The 25,975-nt window shown below is 47.1% G+C and overlaps 1 protein-coding gene across 6 annotated transcripts in view; it reads right to left on the bottom strand.

The window, feature by feature from the left end:
- The window catches only part of LOC134338586 (unconventional myosin-XVIIIb-like), a 471,306-nt gene that overhangs the window by 352,843 nt on the left and 92,488 nt on the right, over positions 1-25,975 (bottom strand). For 4 of the 6 annotated variants that reach the window (XM_063034529.1, XM_063034531.1, XM_063034532.1 and 1 more), the window contains one exon: positions 2,301-2,414. The exons of the other annotated variants lie outside the window; for them this stretch is intronic. In XM_063034529.1, the coding sequence (XP_062890599.1) occupies positions 2,301-2,337 (37 nt within the window). In that variant the 5' untranslated portion in view covers positions 2,338-2,414. The remainder of the gene's footprint in view (positions 1-2,300; positions 2,415-25,975) is intronic. 6 annotated transcript variants of the gene reach the window in all.

Here is a 25,975-nt window from a genome sequence, read left to right as displayed (position 1 = left end):
CCCCTTATCTAAGAAAAAATATGCTGCCATTGGAGAGGGCCCAGAGGAGGTGGATGAGGATGGTTTGAGTAATGAAAGGGTTAACATATGAGGAGTATTTGAGGGTCTGGCCCTATACTAGCTGGAGTTTAAAAGGATGTTGTGGGGGGGTGGATTTCATTGAAACCTATTGAATATCGAAAGGCCTTAATAGAATTAATGCGGAGAGGATGTTTCCTATAGTGGGGGAATCTAGGACTAGAGGGCACAGCCTCAGAAGAGAGCAACATCCATTTAGAACAGAGGAGGAATTTCTTTAGTCAGAGGGTATAGAAATTGTGGAATTCATTGCTGCGGAGGCCAAGTCATTAGGTGTATTTAAAGCGGAGGTTGATAGGTTCTTGATGAGTCAGGGTGTCAAAAGTTACAGGAAGAGGGCAGGAGAATGGGATTGGGAGGGAAAATAAATCAGCCATGCAGGAATGGTGGAACAGATCCGACAGGCCAAATGGCTTAACTCTTCTCTTATGTCTTATGGTCTTGTAAGTGTGCTACCTGTTGTAGAAAAGTATACTCAGTGTATTCAAACAGACTTACTGAAGAATTGTAGAAGTATCTATCTGGGTGATTGATATTTCTCCCATGTGGTCCTAGTTGACTGAGCTGTCACCTTTCCAGGGCTCCTTGCAGGAACAACAAAGCCAGGTCTCAAATAAACAGGAGAATGTCAAGCTGCTTGGTACATCAAGTTACAGCAGAGCAGCTGGGTAACATGTTACCTGTATATGAGAAACTAATTGTCCTGTTCTGTAGGTAAATATCTGTAAAGTGTTGAACAAGTGCAGAGGTGGGAAGAGATCACAGGGTTAGCAAAGGGAATTCTTTATCAGGACCTGATGATGTGAAGGGCAACCCACTAGATTAATTGACTTGAGGAAACTCAGAGGGATGGAGAGATGGGGATGTTCAGCAAGGAGAAGAACAACATACGCTGGACAGGAGCTTCTTCAGTGTAAACTCTCATATGTAAGGAAGCCACAAACTTCACCAGTTTAGTTTTTGCCATGGTACTGAAGCATATAAAACAGCAAGGAAATGTATAAAAGTAAGGATGTAATGCTGAGAATTTATAAAGCACTGGTGAGGCCACTAGGAGTATTGTAAGCAGGTTTGGGACCCTTATCTTAGAAAGAATGTGCTGAAACCAGAGAGAGTTCAAAGGTGGTTCACAATAATGATTCCAGGATTAAACAGCTTGTCATATGGAAGTGTTTGATAGCTCTGGGCCTGTACTCACTGGAATTCAGAAGACTAAGGCGTGACCTAATTGAAATCTATTGAATGGTGAAAGGCCTTGATAGAGTGGATGTGGAGAGGATGTTTCCTATGGTGGGAGAGTCCAAGACCAGAGGACAGAGCCACAGAATAGAGGAGTGCCTTTTAGAATGGAGCTGAGGAGGAATTACTTTAGCCAGCGAGTGATGAATCGATGGAATTCTTTGCCTTAAATATACATAAAGACTTGGCCTTCACAGCTGCCCGTTAATAGATCCTTGATTGGTCAGGGCATGAAGGAATACGGGGAGAAGGCAGGAGATTGGGCCTGAGAGGAATATTGGATCAGACATGATGAAATGGTGGAGCAGACTCGATGGGCCAGATGGCCTAATTCTTCCCTTTCATCATATGGTTTTATGGTCTTATGGAAATATCTACGTGTACTAAGAGGGATAGGGACTGGGGAAGAGAGAGGGAGAAGGAGAGAAAAGAGAGAGGAGAGAGAGAGAGGGGAGAGAAAGAGAGAGAGAGAGAGAGACAAAGAGATTAAGAGAGAAAGGCAAAGAAAAAGAGAGAAAAAGAATAGGGAATAAAAGGAGAGGAAGAAGGAGTTAGGGTAACAGAGTGAAAAAGTAATAGAGAGAGAGATATGACAGAAAGATTGAGAGAAAGGGAGAAATGTCCAAAACACATCTCAGTAGAATAACAGAGAATAAACTGCTAAGACAAGCAATTTCTTTGTACTGTTAGAACCTTTTAAGTTTTGATACCAAATTTACTTTAAATTAGTTTTCCAGCTTGGCTAAGAGTACAATTGCCAGCACAGATGCATGGATAATGGGATTTCATAGAATTTCCAGTATTGGAAGGAAGTGGGACTTTTCTGAAATTGAGTGAATTTACGAAACCCAGGTGTCTAGTCCAAACCATCCTGCACGAGCATCTGTTAGAAGATTGTCACACTTCTAAAAGCCAATGCAATGCATCGTCTCTGCTGCATGCAGGAAGTAAAAACCTGTTGACCCAGGTAGGGTAACTTTCCTTTTGTTCCCATAATGCTAGGCGTGCAGAAACAGCCATGCTCCCACAGTCTAGTCGAGATGCGTTACAGGATCAGACTCTGTGCTGGATGACTTGAGGAATATGGAGACATCAAACTGCATGGCAGGCGGAAAGGCGACACAGAGTTTTCCCAAAGAGATACAAGCAATGAAAAAGAGAGAGAGGGTGGGGAAGAAACAATGATTAGAGGAAGAATGCAGAGAGGGAAAATGTCACACATAGAACAGCCATATTCTCTAATGAAGACATTGATTAGATGAAACAAGATGAAAGCGGTCCCTGCACTTACTGACTGAACTCATCTATTACTGCTGATCAACTGAAAGGCCAAGTGTCATTCCAATTCACAGAGCCAGCAGCGAGGCACTGCACAGGAGAATTTTTTTATCCCTTAGCTCTTTGTAATATATGTAACAAGTTGTATCTTTACTATTTCATTTTATTTCAGTCCATTACAGAAATAATGACTTCAGCAATTTACTTCAGCGTAACCAAATTGTATTATCTGACCAATCAGGGATACTTCACTAGGGCGGGACCCAGTTCATGCAAGAATTGCACAATACAGTTCCACCTCCCAAAAGGACACAGGGAAAGGAGACTCTGGAGATAGCTACAAATTTACAGTTTGCAATTCCCCTCAACGACACAATTAGTCACAGTTTTCTAATGCATTGTGATTATTGCAATTTGAAAATACCTCCCTCCTGAGCATCAATAATTCTCTATCACAGGAAGGAGGCCATTTGGCCCATTGTGACTACACTAGGCAAAGACAGACCATATGGTAGTCCCACTTCCCAATCTTGTCCACAGCCCAGCAGATGATTCTCCTTCAAGTGCCCACCCAATTACTATTAATATTTGGTGAGGCCTCTGTCTTCACCACCACTTCAGTGATGTGTTCTGACCTCCAACTGTCCCTGAATTAAATCATTTACAGTCATAGAAAAGTGTAGCACAGAAACAGGCCCTTCAGCCCATCTAGTCCATGCTGAGCCATTTAAACTACCTACTCCTATCCACCTGTACCTGAACCATAGTCCACCATACCCCTCCCATCCATGTACCTATCCAAACTTCTCTTAAACATTGAAATCGGGCTTACATGCACCACTTGTGCTGGCGGTTGGTTCCACATTCTCACGACTCTCTGAGTGAAGAAGTTTCCCCTCATGTTCCCCTTAAACTTTTCACCTTTCACCCTTAACCCTTGCCATCCAGTTGTAGTCTCACCCAACCTCAGTGGAAAAAGTCTGCTTGTATTTACCTTATTTCTTCTTAGCTCTAATCCTCCCATCAAGTATAGTATCTGACTAAGGGAAATAGTTCCTTTTAGAGTCATAGAGGCATAGAAAAGTACAGTACAGGAACAGGCCCTTCGGCCCTCCTAGTCTGTGCTGTCTAGGTCTCTGTCTTTGTCTTTCAGGATTTTTTTTTGTCTCCTCCCTACTGGTTGGCCTCAGATGCATCTCCCCTTATCTTCTTCATCGTCCATTCTCTTATTTCACCTGCCTATTCTCTCACACCACCTCCATTCACATCCACTCTCTTATCATTCTCTCACTCCAAACTCCCACCCCCATCTTTCTCCCACCCACCCACGCACGCACGCCAACCTCACCTATTCTCTCACACCTCCAAGCTCCCCACCATCCTCTCACACCCCACCCCAATCATTCCCTCACACCCCCAGCCCTGTACCAATCAATAGTCCAGTGTGCCTCTGTTTTCTCCGTGCTGTACCCAGTGTTTGAAAGCTTACCATTAGCACCTGACCCTCTAATCTGATTGTGCTCACTCCTAGTTCTTTAGAACCCGTGATGAGTCTTAGCATCTACCAGCTTCACCATGGAGAGACAGTTGAATAGACTGCTTTAGATGTGCAGTGTGTCCTCGTGTAGTAGTTACCAGGATGTCACTGAACAATTCTTCACACTCCTGAAACATTATCCGAACTCACCAGTGAATTTTATCATCAATTGCACAAATGTGCTCTTGGGCATTTTAAGATTAGAGATTAAAATCTGTCCTGGTTTGGACCCACCCTGACACATACACAGACACACTGCCATATCACTTGAATGACCCAGACATGGTATAGGGTGAAGAGCACAGGACAGCAGAGCACAGTACGAAACAGGCCCTTCAGCCCACAATATCTGTGCTGAGCACAACACGAATTTAAATGAATCCCTCTGCCTGCACATGATTCATACCCCTCCATTCATGTGCCTGTCTGAAACCTTCTGGAATGCCACTATCATATCTGCACCCTCTAAAGATTCTGACTGTCTATGAAATCTGTACCACTCGTAATTTTATAAAATTCTGTCAGTTCTTCCCTGAGCTTTCCAACATCCCCAAATAAAACAGTCCAAGTTTATTTTTATAGGATGTATCATTTAATCCAGGCTGCGTTCTGGTAAACCCATGCAAAGCCTCCACATCTTTCCTAGGGCAACCAGAACTGCGCACGGTACTCAGTGTGGACTTATCACAAATGCAGGGGCAACTACGTAGCTGTGGGCTGTGCGCTTACTCACAATCCTGTATTTAAGTTTGCTGACGACACCACTGTTGTTGGCCAAATCAAAGATGGTGACAAATCAGCAAAGAGAAGGGTAACTGAAAATCTGGTTGAGTGGTACCACGTCAACCTCTCACTCAACATCAGCAAAACTAAAGAGGTGTTATAGGCTATAGGGGAAAGAAGCCAGAGGTCCATGAGCCAGTCCTCATTAGACGATCAGAGGTGGAGAGCTTCAGTAGCTTTAAATTCCTTAGCATAATCGTATCAGAGGATCTATCCTGGGACCAGCATGTAAGTACCATCACAGAGAACACACACAGCTTCTACTTCCTTAGAAGTTTGCGTGGATTTGACATGTGATCAAACCAAACACTTTGACAGACTTCTATAGATGCACATCACTGTCTGCTATAGAAACACCAATGCCCATGAACAGAGAAGACTACAGTACTTTCCAATAAACTTTTTGTGGAGTTTCTTGGAGTGTTCTTTTGTCTTCGTGGTGTAGTTTTTGCCAAGATACTGACACCAGCAGTTGAACTTCCCAGATACAGGTGTAGTTTTACTACAATCAATTGAAACAGCTTAACTACACACAGGTCTCCAAAAACAGATCTCCATTTAACTAATTTGTGACTCCTAAAGCCAATTGGTTACACCAGTGAAGATTTGGTGTGTCATATTAAAGGTGAATAGTTATGCAGTCAATTATTTTGTGTTTTATATTTGTAAGTTGTAAAGATCTATTTTCACTTTGACATGAAAGAGTCTTTTTCTGTTGATCAGTGTCAAAAAAAAAACAAACTAAATCCACCGTGATTCAATGTTGTAAAACAATAAAACATGAAAACTTCCAAGGGGGTGGGGTGAATACTTTTTATAGACACTGAATATTCTGCTGTGTCCTTTGACAACCTTCATCACTGTCCACGACTTCACAATTTTTGTGATGCCCTGCAAAATATACTAACCAATCTATTTACATTTTCATCCATGTCATTCATATACATCACACATAACAGAGCTCCAAGCACTGATCCCTGTGAAACACCACTGGTTATAAACTTCTAGCCAGAATAACACCCTCTGCACTGCCCTCTGCCTTGTATGAGCAAGCCAAGTTACAAATTCCCCAGGACTCCCAATTTATTTAGATAATCAGATGCAGTGTGGAATTGACAATTCCAGCCCTTCAATCCACACAGCCCCACAATGCCCAATTTAATCCTAGGTAATCACAGGGCAACTTACAATGACCTATTAACTTACCAACCGGTACATCTTTGGACTGTGGGAGGAAACTGGAACATCTGGAGGAAAACGTGCAGTCAGAGGGAGAACGTACAAACTCCCCACCGAGAGCGTCTGACTGCTGAACCGACCGTTCTCCATCAGCACAAGCCTCCCACCATTGAGGACATTGTCAAAAGGTGATGCCTCAAGAAGGTGGCATCCATCATTTAGGACCCTCAGCATCCAGAACATGCCTTCTTCTCATTGCTACCATCAGGGAGGAGGTACAGAAGCCTGAAGACACAAATTCAATGAACCAGGAAGAGCTTTGTCCCCTCTGCTGTCATATTCCTGAATAGTGGATGAACTCGTCAACACTACCTCAGTATTTTACTCTCTTTTACACCATTTATTTTCTATAATTCTTAATGTAACTTACAGTAAGTTTCTATGTATTGCATTGTACTGCCTCCACAAAACAACTAATTTCATGAGATATGTCACTGACAAGCTTTACGTTCCTCGGGGTCAATATGACAAATGACCTGACTTGGTCCAACCAAGCAGAGTTCACTGCCAAAAAGGCCCACTAGTGCCTTTACTTCCTGAGAAAACTAAAGAAATTTGGCCTGTGCCCTAAAACCCTCACTAATTTTTATAGATGCACCGTAGAAAGCATTCTTCCAGGGTGCATCGCAACCTGGTATGGAAGTTGTCCTGTCCAAGACTGAAAGAAGCTGCAGAAGATCGTGAACACAGCACAGCACATCACACAAACCAATCTTCCGTCCGTGGACTCACTTTACACCGCATGCTGTCGGAGCAGTGCTGCCAGGATAATCAAGGACACAGCCCACCCAGCCAACATACTTTTCATCCCTCTTCCCTCCGTTTGAAGACTCGTACGGCCAGATTTGGGAACAGCTTCTTTCCAACTGTGATAAGACTGCTGAACAGATCCTGACCTGAATCTGGGCCGTACCCTCCAAATATCCGGACCTACCTCTTGGTTTTTTTGCACTACCTTACTTTCCCTTTTCTATTTTCTATTTATGATTTATAATTTAAAGTTTTAGTATTTACTATTGATTTGTACTCCAGGGAGTGTGAAGTGCAGAATCAAATATCGCTGTGATGATTGTACGCTCTAGTATTAATTGTTTGGCCACAATAAAGTATAATTAACCCGATTCTGATTCTGAGAGAGCTTGTCAAATGCCTTACCTGAGAGATTACCTTTAGTTGTCGCATATGCATTGTAACTGAGAGTGAAATACGTTGTTTGTGTCAATGACCAATACAGCCCGATGACATCCTGTGGAAAGCCCACAAGTGTCGCTATGCTTTCAGTGTCAGAACTGTGTGCCTGCTATGTGTACAGTGTCAGCACTGTGTGCCCACTATGTGTACAGTGTTAGCACTGTGTGCCCACGATGTGCAAAATGTCAGCACTGTGCCCGCTATGTGTACAGTGTCAGCACTGTGTGCCCACTATGCTTTCAGTGTCAGCACTGTGTGCCCACTATGCTTTCAGTGTCAGCACTGTGTGCCCACTGTGTGCAAAATGTCAGCACTGTGCCCGCTATGCTTTCAGTGTCAGCACAGTGTGCCCACTATGTGTACAGTGTCAGCACAGTGTGCCCACTATGTGTACAGTGTCAGCACTGTATGCCCAGTATGTGTACAGTGTCAGCACTGTGTGCCCACTATGTGTATAGTTTCAGCACTGTGTGCCCACTATGTGTTCAGTGTCAGCACTGTGCCTGCTATGTGTACAGTGTCAGCACTGTGTGCCCACTATGTGTACAGTGTCAGCACTGTGTGCCCACTATGTGTACAGTATCAGCACTGTGTGCCCACTATGTGTACAGTGTCAGCACTGTGTGACCACTATGTGTACAGTGTCAGCACTGTAGGCCACTGTGTGTACAGTGTCAGCACTGTGTGCCCACTATGTGTACAGTGTCAGCACTGTGTGCCCACTATGTGTACAGTGTCAGCACTGTGCCCACTATGCTTTCAGTGTCAGCACTGTAGGCCACTGTGTGTACAGTGTCAGCACTGTGTGCCCACTATGTGTACAGTGTCAGCACTGTGTGACCACTATGTGTACAGTGTCAGCACAGTGCCCACTATGTGTACAGTGTCAGCACTATGTGCCCACTATGTGTACAGTGTCAGCACTGTGTGCCCACTATGTGTACAGTGTCAGCACTGTGCCTGCTATGTGTACAGTGTCAGCACTGTGTGCTCACTATGTGTACTGTGTCAGCACTGTAGGCCACTATGTGTACAGTGTCAGCACTGTGTGCCCGCTATGTGTACAGTGTCAGCACTGTGTGCCCACTATGTGTACAGTGTCAGCACTGTGTGCCCGCTATGTGTACAGTGTCAGCACTGTGTGCCCACAATTTGTACAGTGTCAGCACTGTGCCCGCTACGTGTACAGTGTCAGCACTGTAGGCCACTATGTGTACAGTGTCAGCACTGTGTGCCCACAATTTGTACAGTGTCAGCACTGTGCCCGCTACGTGTACAGTGTCAGCACTGTAGGCCACTATGTGTACAGTGTCAGCACTGTGTGCCCACTATGTGTACAGTGTCAGCACTGTGTGCCCACTATGTGCATAGTGTCAGCACTGTGTACCCACTATGTGTACAGTGTCAGCACTGTGTGCCCACTATGTGTACAGTGTCAGCACTGTGTGCCCACTATGTGCATAGTGTCAGCACTGTGTACCCACTATGTGTACAGTGTCAGCACTACGTGCCCACTATGTGTACAGTGTCAGCACTGTGTGCCCACTATGTGTATAGTTTCAGCACTGTGTGCCCACTATGTGTACAGTGTCAGCACAGTGCCCTCTATGTGTACAGTGTCAGCACTATGTGCCCACTATGTGTACAGTGTCAGCACTGTGTGCCCACTATGTGTATAGTTTCAGCACTGTGTGCCCACTATGTGTACAGTGTCAGCACAGTGCCCTCTATGTGTACAGTGTCAGCACTGTGTGCCCACTATGTGTACAGTGTCAGCACTGTGTGCCCACTATGTGTACAGTGTCAGCACTGTGTGCTCACTATGTGTACAGTGTCAGCACTGTGCCTGCTATGTGTACAGTGTCAGCACTGTGTGCTCACTATGTGTACTGTGTCAGCACTGTGTGCCCACTATGTGTATAGTGTCAGCACTGTGTGCCCACTATGTGTACAGTGTCAGCACTGTGCCTGCTATGTGTACAGTGTCAGCACTGTGTGCCCACTATGTGTACAGTGTCAGCACTGTGCCCACTAAGCTTTACAGTGTCAGCACTGTGTGCCCACTATGTGTACAGTGTCAGCACTGTGTGCCCACTATGTGTACAGTGTCAGCACTGTGTGCCCACTATGTGTACAGTGTCAGCACTGTGTGCCCACTATGTGTACAGTGTCAGCACTATGTGCCCACTATGTGTACAGTGTCAGCACTGTGTGCCCACTATGTGTATAGTTTCAGCACTGTGTGCCCACTATGTGTACAGTGTCAGCACTGTGCCTGCTATGTGTACAGTGTCAGCACTGTGTGCTCACTATGTGTACAGTGTCAGCACTGTGTGCTCACTATGTGTACTGTGTCAGCACTGTGTGCCCACTATGTGTACAGTGTCAGCACTGTGTACCCACTATGTGTACAGTGTCAGCACTATGTGCCCACTATGTGTACAGTGTCAGCACTGTGTGCCCACTATGTGTATAGTTTCAGCACTGTGTGACCACTATGTGTACAGTGTCAGCACAATGCCCTCTATGTGTACAGTGTCAGCACTATGTGCCCACTATGTGTACAGTGTCAGCACTGTGTACCCACTATGTGTACAGTGTCAGCACTGTGCCTGCTATGTGTACAGTGTCAGCACTGTGTGCTCACTATGTGTACTGTGTCAGCACTGTGTGCCCACTATGTGTACTGTGTCAGCACTGTGTGCCCACTATGTGTACAGTATTAGCACTGTGCCTGCTATGTGTACTGTGTCAGCACTGTGTGCTCACTATGTGTACTGTGTCAGCACTGTGTGCCCACTATGTGTATAGTTTCAGCACTGTGTGCCCACTATGTGTACAGTATTAGCACTGTGCCCACTATGTGTACAGTGTCAGCACTGTGTGCCCACTATGTGCATAGTGTCAGCACTGTGTACCCACTATGTGTACAGTGTCAGCACTACGTGCCCACTATGTGTACAGTGTCAGCACTGTGTGCCCACTATGTGTATAGTTTCAGCACTGTGTGCCCACTATGTGTACAGTGTCAGCACAGTGCCCTCTATGTGTACAGTGTCAGCACTATGTGCCCACTATGTGTACAGTGTCAGCACTGTGCACTATGTGTACAGTGTCAGCACAGTGCCCTCTATGTGTACAGTGTCAGCACTATGTGCCCACTATGTGTACAGTGTCAGCACTGTGTGCCCACTATGTGTATAGTTTCAGCACTGTGTGCTCACTATGTGTACTGTGTCAGCACTGTGTGCCCACTATGTGTATAGTTTCAGCACTGTGTGCCCACTATGTGTACAGTGTCAGCACTGTGCCTGCTATGTGTACAGTGTCAGCACTGTGTGCCCACTATGTGTACAGTGTCAGCACTGTGTGCTCACTATGTGTACTGTGTCAGCACTGTGTGCCCACTATGTGTACAGTGTCAGCACTGTGTACCCACTATGTGTACAGTGTCAGCACTATGTGCCCACTATGTGTACAGTGTCAGCACTGTGTGCCCACTATGTGTATAGTTTCAGCACTGTGTGACCACTATGTGTACAGTGTCAGCACAATGCCCTCTATGTGTACAGTGTCAGCACTATGTGCCCACTATGTGTACAGTGTCAGCACTGTGTACCCACTATGTGTACAGTGTCAGCACTGTGCCTGCTATGTGTACAGTGTCAGCACTGTGTGCTCACTATGTGTACTGTGTCAGCACTGTGTGCCCACTATGTGTACTGTGTCAGCACTGTGTGCCCACTATGTGTACAGTATTAGCACTGTGCCTGCTATGTGTACAGTGTCAGCACTGTGTGCTCACTATGTGTACTGTGTCAGCACTGTGTGCCCACTATGTGTATAGTTTCAGCACTGTGTGCCCACTATGTGTACAGTATTAGCACTGTGCCTGCTATGTGTACAGTGTCAGCACTGTGCCCACTATGCTTTCAGTGTCAGCACTGTAGGCCACTGTGTGTACAGTGTCAGCACTGTGTGCCCACTATGTGTACAGTGTCAGCACTGTGCCCACTATGTGTACAGTGTCAGCACTATGTGCCCGCTATGTGTACAGTGTCAGCACTGTGTGCCCACTATGTGTATAGTTTCAGCACTGTGTGCCCACTATGTGTACAGTATTAGCACTGTGCCTGCTATGTGTACAGTGTCAGCACTGTGTGCTCACTATGTGTACTGTGTCAGCACTGTGTGCCCACTATGTGTATAGTTTCAGCACTGTGTGCCCACTATGTGTACAGTGTCAGCACTGTGCCTGCTATGTGTACAGTGTCAGCACTGTGTGCCCACAATTTCTACAGTGTCAGCACTGCGCCCGCTACGTGTACAGTGTTAGCGCTGTAGGCCACTATGTGTACAGTGTCAGCACTGAGTGCCCTCTATGTGTACAGTGTCAGCACTGAGTGCCCTCTATGTGTACAGTGTCAGCACTGTAGGCCTCTATGTGTACAGTGTCAGCACTGTGTGCCCACTATGTGTACAGTGTCAGCACTGTGTGCACACTGTGTGTACAGTGTCAGCACTGTGTGCCCACTATGTGTACAGTGTCAGCACTGTGTGCCCACTATGTGTACAGTGACAGCACTGTGTGCCCACTGTGTGTACAGTGTCAGCACTGTGTGCCCACTATGTGTACAGTGTCAGCACTGTGTGCCCACTATGTGTACAGTGACAGCACTGTGTGCCCACTGTGTGTACAGTGTCAGCACTGTGTGCCCACTATGTGTACAGTGTCAGCACTGTGTGCCCACTATGTGTATAGTTTCAGCACTGTGTGCCCACTATGTGTACAGTGTCAGCACTGTGTGCCCACTATGTGTACAGTGTCAGCACTGTGTGCCCACTATGTATACAGTGTCAGCACTGTGCCCACTATGTGTACAGTGTCAGCACTGTGTGCCCACTATGTATACAGTGTCAGCACTGTGTGCTCACTATGTGTACTGTGTCAGCACTGTGTGCCCACTATGTGTATAGTTTCAGCACTGTGTGCCCACTATGTGTACAGTGTCAGCACTGTGCCTGCTATGTGTACAGTGTCAGCACTGTGTGCCCACAATTTCTACAGTGTCAGCACTGCGCCCGCTACGTGTACAGTGTTAGCGCTGTAGGCCACTATGTGTACAGTGTCAGCACTGAGTGCCCTCTATGTGTACAGTGTCAGCACTGAGTGCCCTCTATGTGTACAGTGTCAGCACTGTAGGCCTCTATGTGTACAGTGTCAGCACTGTGTGCCCACTATGTGTACAGTGTCAGCACTGTGTGCACACTGTGTGTACAGTGTCAGCACTGTGTGCCCACTATGTGTACAGTGTCAGCACTGTGTGCCCACTATGTGTACAGTGACAGCACTGTGTGCCCACTGTGTGTACAGTGTCAGCACTGTGTGCCCACTATGTGTACAGTGTCAGCACTGTGTGCCCACTATGTGTACAGTGACAGCACTGTGTGCCCACTGTGTGTACAGTGTCAGCACTGTGTGCCCACTATGTGTACAGTGTCAGCACTGTGTGCCCACTATGTGTATAGTTTCAGCACTGTGTGACCACTATGTGTACAGTGTCAGCACAATGCCCTCTATGTGTACAGTGTCAGCACTATGTGCCCACTATGTGTACAGTGTCAGCACTGTGTACCCACTATGTGTACAGTGTCAGCACTGTGCCTGCTATGTGTACAGTGTCAGCACTGTGTGCTCACTATGTGTACTGTGTCAGCACTGTGTGCCCACTATGTGTACTGTGTCAGCACTGTGTGCCCACTATGTGTACAGTATTAGCACTGTGCCTGCTATGTGTACAGTGTCAGCACTGTGTGCTCACTATGTGTACTGTGTCAGCACTGTGTGCCCACTATGTGTATAGTTTCAGCACTGTGTGCCCACTATGTGTACAGTATTAGCACTGTGCCTGCTATGTGTACAGTGTCAGCACTGTGCCCACTATGCTTTCAGTGTCAGCACTGTAGGCCACTGTGTGTACAGTGTCAGCACTGTGTGCCCACTATGTGTACAGTGTCAGCACTGTGCCCACTATGTGTACAGTGTCAGCACTGTGTGCCCACTATGTGTACAGTGTCAGCACTGTGTGCCCACTATGTGTATAGTTTCAGCACTGTGTGCCCACTATGTGTACAGTATTAGCACTGTGCCTGCTATGTGTACAGTGTCAGCACTGTGTGCTCACTATGTGTACTGTGTCAGCACTGTGTGCCCACTATGTGTATAGTTTCAGCACTGTGTGCCCACTATGTGTACAGTGTCAGCACTGTGCCTGCTATGTGTACAGTGTCAGCACTGTGTGCCCACAATTTCTACAGTGTCAGCACTGCGCCCGCTACGTGTACAGTGTTAGCGCTGTAGGCCACTATGTGTACAGTGTCAGCACTGAGTGCCCTCTATGTGTACAGTGTCAGCACTGAGTGCCCTCTATGTGTACAGTGTCAGCACTGTAGGCCTCTATGTGTACAGTGTCAGCACTGTGTGCCCACTATGTGTACAGTGTCAGCACTGTGTGCACACTGTGTGTACAGTGTCAGCACTGTGTGCCCACTATGTGTACAGTGTCAGCACTGTGTGCCCACTATGTGTACAGTGACAGCACTGTGTGCCCACTGTGTGTACAGTGTCAGCACTGTGTGCCCACTATGTGTACAGTGTCAGCACTGTGCCCACTATGTGTACAGTGACAGCACTGTGTGCCCACTGTGTGTACAGTGTCAGCACTGTGTGCCCACTATGTGTACAGTGTCAGCACTGTGTGCCCACTATGTGTATAGTTTCAGCACTGTGTGCCCACTATGTGTACAGTGTCAGCACTGTGTGCCCACTATGTGTACAGTGTCAGCACTGTGTGCCCACTATGTATACAGTGTCAGCACTGTGCCCACTATGTGTACAGTGTCAGCACTGTGTGCCCACTATGTATACAGTGTCAGCACTGTGTGCTCACTATGTGTACTGTGTCAGCACTGTGTGCCCACTATGTGTATAGTTTCAGCACTGTGTGCCCACTATGTGTACAGTGTCAGCACTGTGCCTGCTATGTGTACAGTGTCAGCACTGTGTGCCCACAATTTCTACAGTGTCAGCACTGCGCCCGCTACGTGTACAGTGTTAGCGCTGTAGGCCACTATGTGTACAGTGTCAGCACTGAGTGCCCTCTATGTGTACAGTGTCAGCACTGAGTGCCCTCTATGTGTACAGTGTCAGCACTGTAGGCCTCTATGTGTACAGTGTCAGCACTGTGTGCCCACTATGTGTACAGTGTCAGCACTGTGTGCACACTGTGTGTACAGTGTCAGCACTGTGTGCCCACTATGTGTACAGTGTCAGCACTGTGTGCCCACTATGTGTACAGTGACAGCACTGTGTGCCCACTGTGTGTACAGTGTCAGCACTGTGTGCCCACTATGTGTACAGTGTCAGCACTGTGTGCCCACTATGTGTACAGTGACAGCACTGTGTGCCCACTGTGTGTACAGTGTCAGCACTGTGTGCCCACTATGTGTACAGTGTCAGCACTGTGTGCCCACTATGTGTATAGTTTCAGCACTGTGTGCCCACTATGTGTACAGTGTCAGCACTGTGTGCCCACTATGTGTACAGTGTCAGCACTGTGTGCCCACTATGTGTACAGTGTCAGCACTGTGTGCCCACTATGTATACAGTGTCAGCACTGTGCCCACTATGTGTACAGTGTCAGCACTGTGTGCCCACTATGTATACAGTGTCAGCACTGTGCCCACTATGTGTACAGTGACAGCACTGTGTGCCCACTATGCTTTCAGTGTCAGCACTGTGTGCCCACTATGTGTACAGTGTCAACACTGTGCCCACTATGTGTATAGTGTCAGCACTGTGTGCCCACTATAGTTTCAGTGTCAGCACTGTGTGCCCACTATGTGTACAGTGTCAGCACTGTGTGCCCACTATAGTTTCAGTGTCAGCACTGTGTGCCCACTATGTGTACAGTGTCAGCACTGTGTGCCCACAATGTGTACAGTGTCAGCACTGTGTGCCCACTATGTGTACAGTGTCAGCACTGTGTGCCCACTATAGTTTCAGTGTCAGCACTGTGTGCCCACTATGTGTACAGTGTCAGCACTGTGTGCCCACTATGTGTACAGTGTCAGCACTGTGTGCCCACTATAGTTTCAGTGTCAGCACTGTGTGCCCACTATAGTTTCAGTGTCAGCACTGTGTGCCCACTATGTTTACAGTGTCAGCACTGTGCCCACTATGTGTACAGTGTCAGCACTGTGTGCCCACTATGTGTATAGTTTCAGCACTGTGTGCCCACTATGTTTACAGTGTCAGCACTGTGCCCTCTATGTGTACAGTGTCAGCACTGTGTGCCCACTATAGTTTCAGTGTCAGCACTGTGTGCCCACTATGTTTACAGTGTCAGCACTGTGCCCACTATGTGTACAGTGTCAGCACTGTGTGCCCACTATGTGTATAGTTTCAGCACTGTGTGCCCACTATGTTTACAGTGTCAGCACTGTGCCCTCTATGTGTACAGTGTCAGCACTGTGTGCCCACTATAGTTTCAGTGTCAGCACTGTGTGCCCACTATGTTTACAGTGTCAGCACTGTGTGCCCACTATGTGTACAGTGTCAGCACTGTGTGCCCATTATGTGTACAGTGTCAGCACTGTGTGCCCACTATGTGTACAGTGTCAGCACTGTATGCCCACTATAGTTTCAGTGTCAGCGCTGTGTGCCCACTATGTTTACAGTGTCAGCACTGTGTGCCCATTATGTGTACAGTGTCAGCACTGTGCCCACTATGTGTACAGTGTCAGCACTGTGTGCCCACTATAGTTTCAGTGTCAGCACTGTGTGCCCACTGTAGTTTCAGTGTCAGCACAGTGTGCCCACTATGTTTACAGTGTCAGCACTGTGTGCCCACTATGTTTACAGTGTCAGCACTGTGTGCCCACTATAGTTTCAGTGTCAGCACTGTGTGCCCACTATGTGTACAGTGTCAGCACTGTGTGCCCACTATGTTTACAGTGTCAGCACTGTGTGCCCACTATAGTTTCAGTGTCAGCACTGTGTGCCCACTATGTTTACAGTGTCAGCACTGTGTGCCCACTATAGTTTCAGTGTCAGCACTGTGTGCCCACTATAGTTTCAGTGTCAGCACTGTGTGCCCACTATGTGTACAGTGTCAGCACTGTGTGCCCACTATGTGTACAGTGTCAGCACTGTGTGCCCGCTATGTGTACAGTGTCAGCACCGTGTGCCCACTATGTGTACAGTGTCAGCACTGTGTGCCCACTATAGTTTCAGTGTCAGCACTGTGTGCCCACTATAGTTTCAGTGTCAGCACTGTGTGCCCACTATGTGTACAGTGTCAGCACTGTGTGCCCGCTATGTGTACAGTGTCAGCACTGTGTGCCCACTATGTGTACAGTGACAGCACTGTGTGCCCACTATGTGTACAGTGTCAGCACTGTGTGCCCACTATGTGTACAGTGTCAGCACTGTGTGCCCACTATGTGTACAGTGTCAGCACTGTGCCCAGTATGTGTACACTATGTAACTTGTACATCTCCAGAACGTGGAAGGAAGCTGTAGCACCCAGAGGAAAATCACGCGGTCACAAACCCTTTGCAGATAGCAGTGTGAATTGAACCCTGATCAGTGCTGTGAATTGTTATGCTAATTGCTGTGCTACTGAAGTTCACATAGACAACATCTATTGCCCTACCCTCATCAATTATATCTGTAAGGTGTGTGCCAAGGGTAGGCATGCCAGCCACAACTACCCTGAGACAGGTCTGAAAATAAAATGTCCTCTTAATTGGAACAGGACCATTTTAAGCATTCCTAGATGATTAAAGGCCAAAGTGTATTGTTATCCTCCCCAAGGCTCGGATTTTACTCTGCCATTCTTGAGGCTTAAAGACTTGCAATATCACTCAGTTTAATTGAAAATATAATCAGACCAGAGCCATCGCACAAACAATATAACAATTTAAGGCTTTTGGAACGACTAATTATTTTTACATTTTTACAGGAGTGGAAGTTCTGTGGGACTAAGCCCACCTCATTCAATTTGCAAACACTGAGATGCAGTCTCTTATCTCAGAACATGAAAGGCTCTGCCAAAGGCCACTGGTTAGTTACAAAACCTACCTTCTGTTAAACACACATCGGCTCATCCTGTTAACTTAAAGAGGCAGGAGGAAGTTGAAAATACTTTGCACAGTGTTAGAATAAGACGAGTACTTGGAACCAGCTATGGACAAATGAATCAAATGAAGGGCAACTATTCAGTTCTATTCTATGCTCTTGAAGGTAATACTCACCACTTGACTGAGATACAAAGGCAGGGCATTCGTTCTGTACCCGACGCAGACTAGGAGATCGTTTTGCTGAACACCTACGCTCTGTCTGCCAGAGAAAGCAGGATCTCCCAGTGGCCACACATTTTAATTCCACTTCCCATTCCCATTCTGACATGTCTATCCACGGTCCCCTCTACTGTAAAGATGAAACCACACTCAGGTTGGAGAAACAACACCTTATATTCTGTCTGGGTAGCCTCCAACCTGATGCCATGAATATTGACTTCTCAAACTTCTGCTAATGCCCCACCTCCCCTTCGTACCCCATCCATTATTTATTTATATACACACATTCTTTCTCTCTCTCCTTTTTCTCCCTCTGTCCCTCTGACTATACCCCTTGCCCATCCTCTGGGTTTTTCCCCCCCTCCCCCTTTTCCTTCTCCCTGGGCCTCCTGTCCCATGATCCTCTCATATCCGTTTTTCCCTTTTGTCCAGCTCTTGGCTCCATCCCTCCCCCTCCTGTCTTCTCCTATCATTTTGGATCTCCCCCTCCCACTCCCACTTTCAAATCTCTTACTAGCTCTTCCTTCAGTTAGTCCTGACGAAGGGTCTCAACCCGAAACGTCGACTGTACCTCTTCCTAGAGATGCTGCCTGGCCTGCTGCGTTCACCAGCAACTTTGATGTGTGTTGCCTTCATTCTGTAAGTATTTTACCACGTGTACAAACAAGGAGGCCTTCTCTTTATTGTAGAACTGAGGATAAAGTCAGGGTCAAAGTACAAAGTGAATTTATTATCAAAGTACATCACTGTATATCGCAATATACGTACAAACCTGAGGTGTGTTCTCTCGTGGGCATATTAAGTAAACACACGAAACATTGTAGAATCAATGAAAGACCACACCCACCAGGAAGGACAAACAACTAATATGCAAAAGGCAACAAACTGTGCAAATACAAAATTAAAAAAGAAATAATCATTATAAATAAAGTTAGCAATAAATATCAAGAACATGAAATGAAGAGTCCTTGAAAGAGTCCTTAGGATGTGGGAACATTTCAATGATGGGGTAAGTGAGGTTGAGTGAAGTTATCCCTTTTAACACGCTCCTAGAAGACAATGGCATGGTTAATGTAGATGAACTGAACACACTGATGAGGGTGAGGGAGAAGTGGAGAGTCCGTCATCGTGCCCGACGCCGGCCCCCAAGGCCTGAGCAGATGTAGTAGTAGTGGTATCCCCTTTATTCAAGAGCCTGATGGCTGAGGGGTAATAACTATTCCTGAACCTGGTGGTGTGTCCTGAGATTCCTGTTCCTTCTTCCTGATGGCAGCAATGAGAAGAGAGCATGGCTGGGTGGTGGAGATCCTTGATGATGGATGCTGCCTTCCTGCAACAAAACTCTATGTAGATGTGCTTAATAATGGAATATTACCTGTGATGGACTGGGCCGTATTCAGTACTTTTTGTAGGATTTTACATTCAAGAGTACTTGTGTTCCCATACCAGGCTGTGATGCAGCCAGTCAATATACTCTCCACCACACATCTATAGAAGTTTGTCACAGTTCTAGATATCATGCTGAATCTTCACAAACTTCTAAGGAAATAAAGGCACTGCCATGCTTTCTTCATTATTCCATTTGCATGCTGACCTAGGACAGATCCTCTGAAATGATAATACTGAGGAATTTAAAGTTGCTGACCCTCTCCATCTCTGAACCCCCAATGAGAACTGGCTCATGGACCTCTGGTTTCCTTTTCCTGAAATCATTAATCAACTCCTTGGTCTTGTTGTTGTTGTGGCACCACTCAGCAGATTTTAAGTCTCCCTCCTATATGCTGATTTGTCACCTTTGCTTTGGCTGATGACAGTGGTGTCGTCAGCAAAGTTGCATCTGGTAATGAAGCAGCACCTAACCTGACAGTCATAATTGAAAAGCAAGTAGAGTACGCAGCCTTGTGCTGATAGAAATTGTGGCAATGTTGTTACCAATCCAGACTGACTTGGGTCTGCAAGTCAGGAAATTGAGGATCCAAATACAAAAGAAGGTCTTGAGTCCAAGGTCTTGAAGCTTATTAATTAGTTTTAAGGAGCTGTAGTGGATAAAGAAAATCCTGATGTATGCATCTTTGCTATCCAGATGTTCCAGGTTGAGTGAGAGCTAATGAAATGGAATCTGCTAAGGACCTGTCGTACTGGTTGGCAAATTGGAGCAGATCTAAGTCTCTTCTCAGGCAGGAGTTGATGTTTTACCAACCTCTTGAAGCACTTTGTCACCATGGATGTAAGTGCTTCTGGATGATAATCATTAAGACAGGTTTCTAAATTCTTCTTAGGCACCAGTATAGTTGAAGCAGGTGGGTACCTCAGACTGCCAAAGCGAGAGGTTAAAGTTATCGGTGAACACTCTAATCAGCTGAGCAGCACCGTTCCTCAGTACTCGGACAGGTACCCCGTCTGGGCCAGATGCTGTCCATGAGTTCACTTTCCCAAAGGATGCATTCACGTCAGCCTCACAGACTGAAATCACAGCATCACTGGGGTCTGTGAGAGTTTCTGAAGGTTCCTCCATGTCTTGACTTTCAAAGCAAGCGTAGAAGACATTGAGCTGATCTGGAATCGAAGCCTTGTTGTCACCTATGTTGCTTGGTTTCACTTTGTAAGGCGTAATAGCATTCAAGCCCTGTCACAGCGGTCCAGCATCACGGCAGAGATTAAGTATTAATCACTAATGATAAGCTGATATGAGTTTGGTTCCATCTTTCTGTTACATGGAAGAAGGTTACCTTGCTCTCTCAGTCTATATCAGCTCACACATCACTATCATACTGAGGTACACAGGAAACTGAGTATCAGCTCACACATCACCATCATACTGAAGGGAACTGGAGTGCATGCCCATACATGCCAGAGGAAAAACGCACTGAACCAGTGTTACACCAGACTGGACCATTGTTACACCTCATTGAGCCACTGCCACACCTCACTAGACCACTGTTTCAGCACACTGGACCACTGCTACACCACAATGGGCCAGTGTTACACCACACTGGGCCACTGTTTCAGCACACTGGACCACTGCTACACCACAATGGGCCAGTGTTACACCACACTGGGCCACTGCTACACCACAATGGGCCAGTGTTACACCGCACTGGACCACTGTTTCAGCACACTGGACCACTGCTACACCACAATGGGCCAGTGTTACACCACACTGGACCACTGTTTCAGCACACTGGACCACTGCTACACCACAATGGGCCAGTGTTACACCACACTGGACCACTGTTTCAGCACACTGGACCACTGCTACACCACAATTGGCCAGTGTTACACCACACTGGGCCACTGCTACACCACAATGGGCCAGTGTTACACCACACTGGACCACTGTTTCAGCACACTGGGCCACTGTTACACCACACTGGGCCACTGTTACACCACACTGGACCACTGTTTCAGCACACTGGACCACTGCTACACCACAATGGGCCAGTGTTACACCACACTGGACCACTGTTTCAGCACACTGGACCACTGCTACACCACAATGGGCCAGTGTTACACCACACTGGACCACTGCTACACCACAATGGGCCAGTGTTACACCACACTGGACCACTGCTACACCACAATGGGCCACTGTTACACCACAATGGGCCAGTGTTACACCACACTGGACCACTGCTACACCACAATGGGCCAGTGTTACACCACACTGGACCACTGCTACACCACAATGGGCCACTGTTACACCACACTGGACCACTGTTACACCACACTGGACCACTGTCACACCACACTGGACCACTGCTACACCACAATGGGCCAGTGTTACACCACACTGGACCACTGCTACACCACAATGGGCCACTGTTACATCACACTGGACCACTGTTACACCACACTGGACCACTGTCACACCACACTGGGCCACTGCTACACCACAATGGGCCACTGTTACACCACACTGGACCACTGCTACACCACAATGGGCCACTGTTACACCACACTGGACCACTGCTACACCACAATGGGCCACTGTTTCAGCACACTGGACCACTGCTACACCACAATGGGCCAGTGTTACACCACACTGGACCACTGTTTCAGCACACTGGACCACTGCTACACCACAATGGGCCAGTGTTACACCACACTGGACCACTGCTACACCACAATGGGCCAGTGTTACACCACACTGGACCACTGCTACACCACAATGGGCCACTGTTACACCACAATGGGCCAGTGTTACACCACACTGGACCACTGCTACACCACAATGGGCCAGTGTTACACCACACTGGACCACTGCTACACCACAATGGGCCACTGTTACACCACACTGGACCACTGTTACACCACACTGGACCACTGTCACACCACAATGGGCCACTGCTACACCACAATGGGCCACTGTTACACCACACTGGACCACTGCTACACCACAATGGGCCACTGTTACACCACACTGGACCACTGCTACACCACACTGGACCACTGCTACACCACACTGGACCACCGTTACACCTCACTAGACCACTGCTACACCACACTGGGCCACTGTCACACCACAATGGACCACTGTCACACCACACTAGACCACTGTTACACCCCACTAGACCACTGTTACACCTCACTAGACCACTGTCACACCACAGTGGATCACTGTTACACTTCACTGGACCACTGCTACACCATACTGGGCCACTGTTACACCACACTGGACCACCGTTACACCACACTGGACCACTGTTACACCACACGGGACCACTGTCACACCACACTGGGCCGCAGCTACACTACACTGGGCCACTGTTACACTACACTGGACCACTGCTACACCACACTGGACCACTGTTACACCCCACTAGACCACCGTTACACCTCACTAGACCAATGTTACACCACACTGGACCACTGCTTCACTACACTGGACCACTGGCACACCTCACTGGACCACTGCTACACCACACTGGACCACTGCTACATCATACGGGGCCACTGTTACACCACACTGGACCACTGCTACATCATACTGGGCCACTGTTATACCACACTGGACCACCGTTACACCTCACTGGACCACTGATACACCACACTGGACCACTGTTACACCACACTGGGCCACTGCTACACTACACTGGGCCACTGTTACACTACACTGGACCACTGATACACCACACTGGACCACTGTTACACCCCACTAGACCACCGTTACACCCCACTAGACCACCGTTACACCTCACTAGACCAATGTTACACCACACTGGACCACTGCTACACCACACTGGGCCACTGCTACACCACACTGGGCCACTATTACACTACACTGGGCCACTGTTACACCACACTGGACCACTGTTACACCACACTGGACCACTGCCACATCATACTGGACCACTGTTACACCACTCTGAACCACTGTTACACCACACTGGACCACTGTTACACCACACTGGGCCACTGCTACACCACACTGGGCCACTGTTACACCGCACTGGGCCACTATTACACTACACTGGGCCACTGTTACACCACACTGGACCACTGCTACACCTCACGGGGCCACTGCTATACTACACTGGACCACTGTTACACCACACTGGACCATTGTTACACCACACTGGACTACTGTTACACCACACTGGACCGCTGTTACACCATCATTAATCCTTCATTTGGAGGAAGTTTAATCACCTGGCTGTACTTCTCCCAGAGTATAGGCAGAGACTGAAGACTGCAGTACCAGTAGTGAAGCACCAAGAAGGTTTGGACAAGGGAGGCATAGGAATACCTACAAGACTGCTTTGAACTGGTGGACTGGACTGTATTCAGAGATTCATCTTTGAATCTATTGAGTTGTTACCCACTATGCATGTAAATATATACCTACTGTAATTGATTTACTTATTTTTTTATATATTATTACGTATTGCATTGAACTGCTGCTGCTAAGTTAACTAATTTCAAGCCACATGCTGGTGATAATAAACCTGATTCTGAATCTGACCCTTAAAGCTGTCGTACCCTAACCTGCTGCTGCAAAGTAGTAAATTTCAGACCACTTTCCGGTGATTTTTCATCAAGCCAGCGGTCATCGACAGAATGATTTGAAGCAGAGAGGTTTGGCCCATTCGGGCTTCGGCGAGGTAAGTGAGTAAGTGGACTTCGTCTTTTGTTTCTTTCCATTTTTTTTTAGAGGAATAAATTACACGTCTGTAGGGTTAGTACTTTGCTCTGGGTGTCGGATATGGCAATCCTGAGATTCTTCCAGTCTCCCAGATGGCCTTATCTGCACCAGATGCACCGAGATGCAGCTCCTGAGAGGCCACATTGGGGATCTGGAGCTGTGGCTTGATGACCTACTGCTTATTAGGGAAAGTGAGCAGGAGATAGAGAGGAGTTGCAAGGAGATAGTCACCCTGAGGCTGCAGGAGGTAGATAAGTGGGTGACTGTCAGGAAAGGTATGGGAAGAGCTCAGATAGTAGAGATCACCCCTGTGGCCATCCCCCTCAGTAATCGTTACCTCGTTTTGGATGCTGTTGAGGGGGGTGACCCGACAGAGGACGACCACAATGATCAGGTCTCTGGCACTGAGCCTGGTTCCGTGGTGCAGAAGGGAGAGAAGAAGATGGGGAATGTGGTAGTTATAGGGGATACCATAGTGAGGGAAACAGACAGGCAGTTCTGTCAGCCTAATAGAGATACCCACATGGTGAATTGCCTCCCAGGTGCCAGGGTACAGGATGTCTCAAACAGGTGCAGGTGCAGAGTATTCTGAAGGGAGAAGGTGAACAGCAATGTTGGTGCCAATGAGAAAGGTAGAAAAAAGGAGGAGGTCCTGAAGAGAGAATTCAGGGAGTTGGGCAGGAAGCTGTAAAGCAGGACCTCCAGGGTGGTAATCTCAGGATGGCTGCCTGTGTCATGTGCTAACAGGCGCAAGAATAGCATGATCAGGCATATTAATGCGTGGCTGAGAGACTGATACAGGGGGCAGGGCTTCGGGTTCCTGGATCATTGGGGCATCTTCTGGAAGAGGTACGACCTGTACAAAAAGAGTAGGTTACATCTGAACCCAAAGGGGTCCAATATTCTAGCGGGCATATTTAATAGAGCTGTTAGGGAGGGTTTAAACTAATTTGGCAGGGGGATGGGAACTGGAGTGATAGGACTGAGGAAGGGGAAAACAGAAATAAATCAAAGATTGCACGCAACAGAGATTATAGAAAGAACAGACAGGAGATGAGGCACAATCACAGCCAGTGGGATGAGTTTCAGGTCAATAGAGGTATGGTGCAGTTAAAACAGAGAGCAACAAATACTGGACTGAAAATGTTGTATTTGAATGCATGCAGCATAAGAAATAAAATAGATGATCTTGAAATTCAGCTACAGATTGGCAAGAATGAAGTTGTGGCCATCTCTGAAACTTGGCTAAAGGATGGCTGCCATTGGGAGCTGAATGTCCAATGATATATGGTGTATCGGAGAGACGGGTTAGTAGGCAGAGGGGGTGGTGTGACCCTGTGTATAAAGAATAATATTAAATCATTAGAAAGAGGTGACATAGAATCGGAAGCTGTAGAGTCTCTATGGGTTGAGTTCAGAAATGGCAAGGGTAAAAGGACCCTAATGGCAGTTGTATACAGGCCTCCAAACAGCAGCCGGGATGTGGATTACAAATTACTGTAGGAGATAGTGTTATATACCCTTGGGGTTCCTTTTTGCCATGGACTGTCACCTTAATGCCCAAGAGAGAACTGAGACTAACTTTTGAATTTCTGCTGAGAGAGAGAGGGGTGGAGTCTGCCTTTTAGCTCGTATTATGGTTTCTCTGCAGCGTGTTTACTTTTTACAAGGACAGTTACAGACACAGAGAAACACATGCTCAGAGTCAAGATGGATTCGATCAATGAAAGACGCCAGTGAGTGAGGTCCTAGTTTAAACTTCCAGTAGGCCGAAAGGGGTGAGTTGAGGTCAATCCTGAGTATTGATAAATGACTCTCACAAGTTTTCTGCACCTGGAAGAAGCTTGCAGAGAGGAGAGGAGGTTTGAAACAGAAGAAACCTAGTGACAAAGAGGTTACTGTTTGGACTCTTTCTCTGAGTAGCCCGTGAGGGTGGGTTTGAGTTCCATTCGACTATGAAAGTGTGATTGTCACTTAGTTAATCCACAGGAGTGGGTTCTCTGATGAAGGGAGTACCTTTGTTAACACCACTTGTGTGTTGCCCTTGTTTGGGTGTGGTAGCTCACTGAAGAAAGGCACCCCTGTGGCAAATCACTGTTGGAGTTATTTCATATATCATGGAACTG

This window comes from Mobula hypostoma, chromosome 27, assembly GCF_963921235.1.
Source record: "Mobula hypostoma chromosome 27, sMobHyp1.1, whole genome shotgun sequence".
Lineage (NCBI taxonomy): Eukaryota > Metazoa > Chordata > Chondrichthyes > Myliobatiformes > Myliobatidae > Mobula > Mobula hypostoma.
Note: the sequence above shows the minus strand (reverse complement) of the source record. Positions and strands in the feature narration are given on the sequence as shown.